Source organism: Salarias fasciatus, chromosome 12 (assembly GCF_902148845.1).
Source record: "Salarias fasciatus chromosome 12, fSalaFa1.1, whole genome shotgun sequence".
Lineage (NCBI taxonomy): Eukaryota > Metazoa > Chordata > Actinopteri > Blenniiformes > Blenniidae > Salarias > Salarias fasciatus.
The window spans coordinates 15,502,276-15,510,303 of record NC_043756.1 but is presented as its reverse complement, the minus strand read 5'-3'; the positions used below and the strand labels follow the sequence as shown (position 1 = coordinate 15,510,303).

The 8,028-nt window shown below is 41.3% G+C and overlaps 1 protein-coding gene across 1 annotated transcript; it reads left to right on the top strand.

The window, feature by feature from the left end:
• Nucleotides 1–1,830: 1,830 nt before the first annotated feature.
• On the top strand, nucleotides 1,831–7,638 carry ndc80 (NDC80 kinetochore complex component). Its single transcript, XM_030104967.1, has 17 exons — nucleotides 1,831–1,895; nucleotides 2,690–2,785; nucleotides 2,955–3,038; nucleotides 3,358–3,484; nucleotides 3,650–3,822; nucleotides 4,067–4,169; nucleotides 4,322–4,411; nucleotides 4,545–4,638; nucleotides 4,772–4,872; nucleotides 5,103–5,247; nucleotides 5,444–5,649; nucleotides 5,929–6,078; nucleotides 6,308–6,397; nucleotides 6,475–6,567; nucleotides 6,645–6,775; nucleotides 6,870–6,972; nucleotides 7,145–7,638. The coding sequence occupies exons 1-17, from the start codon at nucleotides 1,888–1,890 to the stop codon at nucleotides 7,271–7,273; spliced, it is 1,923 nt and encodes a 640-aa protein (XP_029960827.1). The 5' UTR covers nucleotides 1,831–1,887; the 3' UTR covers nucleotides 7,274–7,638.
• The last annotated feature ends 390 nt before the right edge of the window (nucleotides 7,639–8,028 follow it).

Below are 8,028 nucleotides of genomic sequence, written 5' to 3'. Positions count from 1 at the left end.
AGCTGTTAGCATCTTCCATCCGCTAACATGTAGTTGTTAGCATCTCCCATCCGCTAGCATGTAGCTGTTAGCATCTCCCATCCGCTAACATGTAGCTGTCAGCATCTCCCACCCGCTAACATGTAGCTGTTAGCATCTGTCATCCGCTAACATGTAGCTGTTAGCATCTCCCATCCGCTAACATGTAGCTGTTAGCATCCAAGCTGCACCATGTTTGTCTGAGTGAGTATATGAGCAGGCACACACCTATAAATAAGGTCCAGGTATCAAAAAAACCGGAGTTGCCCTTTAACACTGTTGAATTTGAAATTATCCCTGTGCTTTGTTAAAAATGTCATATTTTGCAAAAATATGGGGTGTGAGGCTCTTATTTTGATAGTCATGTCTGCTCCACTATGTCAAACACCAATATATCCATGTGAGTGTGATTCCATACATTCATTTGCCTGTTTGAGCAGCAATCCATCACTCGTGTGATTTATGGTCACGGAGCGCCATCTACTGTGGAAAGCAGGGACAACATGCAGAATGTTTTACAGCAGCTCTCAGATCAGCCTAGAGGCTCTATGCCCATATATGGCATAAGTAGGTCACATGATGTTAGAGTGTGACTCGGCAGACACACAGTTTCTCTTTGGTCAAAACAGCTGGGGAAATGCATTTCCGTGGACCAAAGTGAGCAAACAATGTCAGAAAGTGATAGGAAATTTAGTTGTCTTTCACTGTAGAGCTTTTCAGAGCAGTCAGACTTATAGTTTTGAAACGGGAGGCTTAATTGATGAAGAAGGAGAGAGTTTTTGAGCAAAATTTGAGCAAAATTTTGAGCAGAAAGTGTGAATGACGGACTTCCTGTTGCATTTAGGTCATAGGCACGAGTGAGAAAGTTGTAGATCTCGATGAGACGAACGCGTGCATATGTTTCTTTTCTCTGTACCACACTGTGAAGGGTGAAACAGTCCATATTAGTGGTTTTTGAGTGAAAAGTGTTTTGAGGCACATTTGATTTGACAGGAAATAACGGACTTCCTGTTGGATTTAGGTATAGGTATGTCTCTTGGTAAATTGTAGAGCTCGATGAGACGAACTCATCCATGTTGATTTTATTTCTCTGCGACATTCGTGCGGGTCGCACTGTCCATTGTAGTGTTGCAAGTGCGTTTTCAGACTTCAAACTTTAAGGGTTAATAAAATCCACACCCTGAGACTTTTGAAAAAGTTTTTAACAACTTTGTGAGAGACACTTGTCCTCTTTTATTTGGCACTACTCTGACGTCTCGACGACAAGCGGTCTCGGAGCAGATAATTTTTAAAGGAGGAGTCATTTTTTGCCAAATTTTACACTGAAAGGGAAATAGTGGACTTCCTGTTGGGTTTAGGACATTTTTGTCAATGAGAGACTTTTAGATCTCGAGGAGACGAACGCATCCACATCGATTTGGTCTCTCTGCGACATTCCTAATGGTTGCTGTGGCTATTTTACTGTTTCTAGGTGGCGCTAGAGAGCAGATGAGGTTATAGGGTTAATTTTTTCATTATATCAAGTGGCCACCGGTCCGGATGTCCGTGCCAAATTTGGTGAGTTTTCATGCATGTTTAGGGGGTCAAATTAGTGCTCGAGTGTGACAGTAAAATAATAATAATATAGAAACAAACGAACGAAGAACAATAGAGGCCTTGCCCTCGGGCAAGGTGGCCTCAGTTCTGAGGCCACCTCGCCCTCGGGCTCGGTCCCTAAAAATAAATAAATAAATCGCTCCCTGAATATGATTCTTGGACTCTCCGGCTCGCCGTAGCGTAATGACGTCACAGTCCTACGCTTTTAAATTTCGGCGGGTTTTAGTGTGGCCGTCATCTTTTCTCTCGTCTTTGTAAACATTGGGATACAACATGGAGAGGTACGTATCGAGTCCAACAAAACCATACAGACTTCACTCACCTCGCAGCTCGTTGCGATAAACCTCATTGGCTCCGTGATATATTTAGCTAGCGGCTAACCTCTACTGACGGTACCGACTGCAGCCATTCAAACGGTCGTAATCCGACGGCACTGCGAAGCGATGCACCGACACTTCTTTTAAACTAGTCCGTTTTTTTTTAACTGGATCTCTAAAGAAAATACTCATTAACCTAAGGTAAATGCTGCACAGCAGTTTACCACTGGCAGCCTGACGAAGAGAAAGGCCGCTGTCAGCGTAAGTAGTCACACACTCTCGGTGTCACACACATGCAGTCACATACTCCTCGACTCTTTGAAATACACCAGACTTTTAATCTCGAAAACCCAGGGACTCATCAAACCACACTTTCCATTTAAGTTATTAGGTTTAAATATATTTAGATCAGAAGCAGGCTGGTTGAAGTGTTGTCTGTATTTATTTTTGAATGTAAATGTGTTGTAGGGTAACCAGTTCACAGTGAGAACATCGCAGCTTCAAATACCAGCCAGTGCCTTTCTGTGTGGAGTTTGCATGTTCTCCCTGTGTGTGCAGCCCTAAAACATTGGTGATCCTGAATTACCACAAAGTGTGAATGTCAGTGTGTGTATTTGTCCTGTGATGAACTGGAGACATGTCCAGTGTTTTGGGTTCAAGTGGTATAGCAGATGGATGGATGTTTTTGATGCACAGCACAGCAATCTCATGTCATTAACATGTATCTATTTCATTTTTGTGTCATGGCTTGTGTCCAGGGGGAGGATGAGCCGGGCGGGTGGCAGGATGTCGGAGCTGCCGATGAGGGTACAAGACGCCAACAGAATGAGTGTGATATATGCCACTCCTCAAAAGTAGGTTCAATTTAATCTGGGAATTCATAAACTTGGATATTGCAGATCAGCAGAGTCTACATTACCCTTTCCTGCAGTGTGTCCGAACTCTGAAAAATATGAACAAAATGAAATTTGAAGACTACCGACCACATCCATTCATTCATTTGTTTGTGTTGATTCTGTCCAGCAAACAGCAGTCCTTTGGGAAGCTCAGCTTATCCAAGCCACAGCCTGTGACCTCTGAAAAACGGACCAGCTTTTTTGGTGCTCGGTATGTGAGTCTTATTGAGAAATGCAACTGCATTGCAGTGCTTCTAGCAAATCAAAATATAAATGATAATGAGTAAAAAGATTGTGTGTATGTTTGTATCCATATGATTAGTGTCGTTGTGATTGTACTACAGACCAAGAAGAATTGATTTGCATGAAAGTATACAGTTTCACTTTATGCAGATTGTCAATGGAATGGAATAGAAAATAATTGTCAAGATTGTGAATCATAAATCTGAATGTTTCTTTTGGTTTTGTTTTAATAATTTTCTTTAAAGCGGGTGTTGGGATGTGAAAGATATTGTTTGCATTTCCTGCAGGACAAGTGGTGCTGGCATGCCTCGCAATAGCACCATGGCAGGGTTTGGAGGAACTGAGAAAATCAAAGATGCCAGACCTCTGCATGATAAAACGTTCGTTCAGCAATGCATCAGGCAGCTCCACGACGTAAGTTCATATACATGTTCTGCACACACACATACACTATGTGATCTGGGTGCAGACAAAAGCCTTTTTACAATTTTAAAAAGGGTGTGAATAAGTCAATAACAAATGTTTCTCTCCCTTTTTTTTTTTTTTTTTTTTTTTTCCATTTTGTTTTGTTTGTTTCAGTTTTTAACAGAGCAGGGTTACCCAGGCCCTTTGGCAGCCAAGACCTTACAGTCACCCTCAACCAAGGAGTTCGTCAAAATGTTTGAGTTCATTTACCACCAGCTTGATCCGGCCTTCGAGATGCCAAACTCAAAGGTTGAAGAGGAGGTTCCAGCTATCTTGAAGGCCTTGAGGTAAAGATGTCTGATTAAGATACTGTGTATGTATGCATCTATACTAAATGTACAAATCCTTTTCTTTAGATTGTTTAGTTTTTTTTGTCCATGTTTTGATGCACTGAGTAATTGCTGTTCAAGCTGTTGAATTTGAAACTTCATTATCACCTAGTCAAAGGCTTGACAATTCATATGGCAATCATTTCAAAAGGAAGACATTTTGGAAAATACTAAATGATCTTTTGTCTGTTTTGTTATCAAGGTATCCATTTGTTCTTTCCAAGTCTTCAATGTATTCTGTTGGAGCACCCCATACTTGGCCTCAGGCCCTGGGGGCCCTCATGTGGCTTATCGATGATGTGAAGGTGAGAAACAAACGCTTGTTCAAACTGAGCTGCGCAGAGCAGTGATTATTACTGTACCAGTAAGAAAAAGAAATTCAGTCAGAAAATGCAAACAGTAGTTTTATTAATGTAGTAAATATCACTGTTATTGATTCCTTGTCTTTGTGTATCAGGTCAAATGGAGTCTGAGCAAACAGGACCTGCTCCTCAGTGACTTCGGTGAAGACGGCGACAGCATCGAGGAAGGAGCGGATTATAACAAGGTTTACACTTTTTCTTTAACAGCAAGTTCTACGCACATTGCTGGCACATGGTTTCTTCGAGTTCTTGCCAAGTGTTCTCGACAAAACTGAAGAATCCTGAATTTTTCTCATCTTTCACGTTGTCGTCATGCAGCTGTTCTGTGACTACACAGCTGAGACGTACTCCAAGTTCATGCAGGGTGACGACACTTTTGAAGATGACGATGAGACGTTCCTCAATCGACTGAGTAAGAGCACATTCCTTCATGAATTAATTTCTTTGTCTATTTGTATTTGTCAAGCAGAGAGTTTTCAGCCAGTGTGTATTGATTTGTAATAAGGGGAAATAAGGATTTTAATCAAAAATGTTTTTCTTTGCAGAGAAACTCTACAATGTTGATGATGCTCTGCTGGCCGAAATGGAGGAAAAGCACCAAATTCTGAGTGATGAGGTTGAACGACTGGAGAAAGACAGTCAGACTGTAAGATTTTTGTACAACCTCATCTTCTTGTGATTGGTTTTGAAATGAAAATGAATGGTTCTTGATGTATTTGAAAAGTGGTCAAATCTGAGCATTAATCAAAAAATACCGCAAAAAAAACAAGACTCCTTTGGGCGGGTGTTCCGTATTTTGTTTGGTTGAGTTCCATTAATTCAACGCTTTCGTGCAATTGCAAACGAAAATCTAATATCCTAAGTCCTTCTGTGCAGGATCGACTGATGACAAAAAGGATGGACAAGATGAGGCTGCAGACAGATCTAAAGAAGATTCAGAGTTACCGAGAAAACCTGGAGAATTTTGAGCTCAGCGTGAAGGGCAAAATTTCAGAACTGAGCGATGAACTGGAAACCACTGGTATGCTTGAGCAACATTTTCCCATTTCTAAAATTTTCTGTGAAGTGATTTATTTTTGTCTGGGTGAAGCAGACCTTGTGAGAAGCTGCAATGATCTTTGGAAGCTCTGGAAGTAACTGCACTGTCAGATTAAAAGTACCACAGCATCATAAATGAATGATTGTCCATCTTTATATTCATCCTCCTGTTTTTCCAGCGAGTCATGTGGAGACTTTAAAACATGAGAGAGATGAACTGCAGCGGCTCCTGCAAAACCAGAAGTTTACTCCGGCGGATGTAGAAAGAATCAACAGAGAAAAGTGGGAACTCCAGCAGACGATCACCAGCCTGAGCAAGTCTCTGGAGGATGCGGAACAGCACAAGTGGAATGAAGAGATCGCTCTTGCCAAAGTGAAAGAGAAGGTACCGAGTATACCCCTATTATGTTTACTCCATAAAGAAAGTGAATCAGTGCACCCTGTGGATGGACTGAGCATTCAGCACTGGTGTGTGTGTGTGTGTGTGTGTGTGAAAGGGTGAATGTAACTAAAAAGGTAAAGTGATCTGAGGGTAAGTCAAAGCATCTGATCTTTTCTTTTCTTTTTTTTTTTTTTTTTTTGTAGCAGCAAATCTTTCCACCTTTTTGATTTTCTTTTTTTTCTACTCATCACTACTCGTCTGATTTTTGCATCTCTGTTCCAGGCGGAGTTGAAGCTGGCAGAGTACCACAAGCTGGCACGTAAGCTGAAGCTGATCCCCCTGTCTGCAGAGAACGCATGTGGTCACGACTTTGAGATGAGACCTTTTGAATGTGGACCCAGCAGCTTGGTTCAAAATAAATCACAGATACAGGTACGAACACTTGGTCCTCGCTGTGGAGCTGTTATCAGCGTAAAGGACAAACTTTAATACTTTGCTGAATCCAAGTTTTATTGGGGTAGTTTTATTCAAAACTATTATGCACACTTCATCTTATGGAAACAATGCAAAGTACTTTTTATGTCACATTGCAAAATGAAGCAAAGCATAGATTTGTGGTGATTACATTCTGGGTTTTTTGTTTTTTCTTTCTGCGTTGCAGATTCTCTTGAGGAAGCTGATCAGTGACGTTGAGGAGGAAAAGAGTCGTCTAACCAACATGAGGCTCAGTCTGGAAGAGTCCAGCGAGCAGGTTTCCCAAACAAATGTTTCCACTGCATCTTCCCCAAATTATTTAATGGTTTTTATAACAACTATGTTGTACTTCAGGTCAGTTCTAACATCATGGATAAGTCCAATGACATGAAGCAGCTGAGAGAGCAGATCCGCAAGCTGGACGAGCGGCTGGATTGTGCGATGCAGGTACAGTCATTGCAGTAGAACATAATCTCTAACTTTGCTCATGTTCTGCTGGATCCTCAATGTTTGTTTCTGTCCAGGAACTGGCCCAAGAGGAGCAGGACTGGGCTGAGGAGCTGGACTCAGTGGACAACCACCGCAAACTTCTGGAGAAGAAAGTTCACTGCGGCTACGACGAAGCAATGCAGCAGCAGAAAGCAGCACAACAGCAGTGAGCACCAACTGTAGATTTAATACATCTAAAAAAAACAAGACGACTCCTGCACCCGGAAGGTCTTCATGTTAGTCTTGTTTTTATCTTCAAGGTACAACCTTGTGTGGCAGGAAACTGCTGAAGAGATGCGTACCGTGGCAAAGAACCTGGCGTCTGTCCTCACTACAGCTACTAACCACTTGGCCATCACAGAGGTAACAACTCCAGTTATTCAAAATTCATTGTGCCACACAAAACATGAATAGGCTTCAAAATCGCTCATCACATCCAGAAAGAAAGGCACTACATTTTGTTTTGGTTGTTTTTTTTCTCCTCATAATGCCACAATCTTATTTCTTTGTCTGCTTCATGTTTCCTGTTCAACAGAAGTGCATTGAGGATTTCCATGTGAGAATGCAGCGGATCTGCTCAAAGACTGTAGAAGAAGATAAAGCTGCCATACAGAAGCTGCGGGACATTTTGAGGGACTTCACGTCCAAAGCAAACTGTTTATAAAGGCCAGCAGGACGGAGCCCTGCACGAAGGGCACATTTCAATGCTCCACAGTTTTCTTGCCGCCATTGACAAAAGAATCCAAGTTTATCTTCATTTATAATTGTTTTTGCGTAACTTAGAAGATTTGGATGAGCAGTGTCCACATGCTTTTTGTCTCTTGTGTGTCCATCCCTCATATAACAGCTGTGTTTTACTATATAAGAAGTTCCAGCCTGGTGGAGTATCTGTCTTGTATTTAGAGTTTCTGTGTTTTGTTATTTCACTGTAATATTTAAATTTTGACAATGAAACTTTTAGAGGTTGTCATTCCCTTAACTTTGTTTCATGTGTGTGTTTTTTAAAGACTTTTTAAAGGAAATAAAATATTTCCGAAATAAATTCTTTTCAGTGTTCGTGTTTTTTGTTTTACTGCATGCAGTCATGAAGCTGTGCCACTAGGAGGCAGCACTCGCCACGGGTTGCTGCCTGGAAAGACAGTTGTCCAATAAAGAGACTGTAGGCTGGAGGCTTCAAATGCTTTTAGAGGAAGCTCCTGGTGCTTCTCTCTAAAGTCTGGTTTGATCCTGAGCTAAAAATATTTAATTACATGTTTGCGGATGTTTATACCGTACAATAGCACAGAACTAATTTCGTTTCAAAGTGATGCATGAGCATAATTTGCAATGTTGCAGACGTTCAGATTTGTTTCAGTTCTTAGAGCATCGTTGATGTCCTGATTCTGATGATGGGTAGTTTTTAATCTGACAATATAAAAA

Bases quoted from the DNA above. Each gene is read 5' to 3' on its own strand.
- ndc80 (XM_030104967.1), top strand. The intron at 5,248-5,443 runs GTATGCTTGAGC...CTGTTTTTCCAG, and splicing joins CGATGAACTGGAAACCACTG to CGAGTCATGTGGAGACTTTA. The intron at 6,568-6,644 runs GTACAGTCATTG...GTTTCTGTCCAG, and splicing joins GGCTGGATTGTGCGATGCAG to GAACTGGCCCAAGAGGAGCA.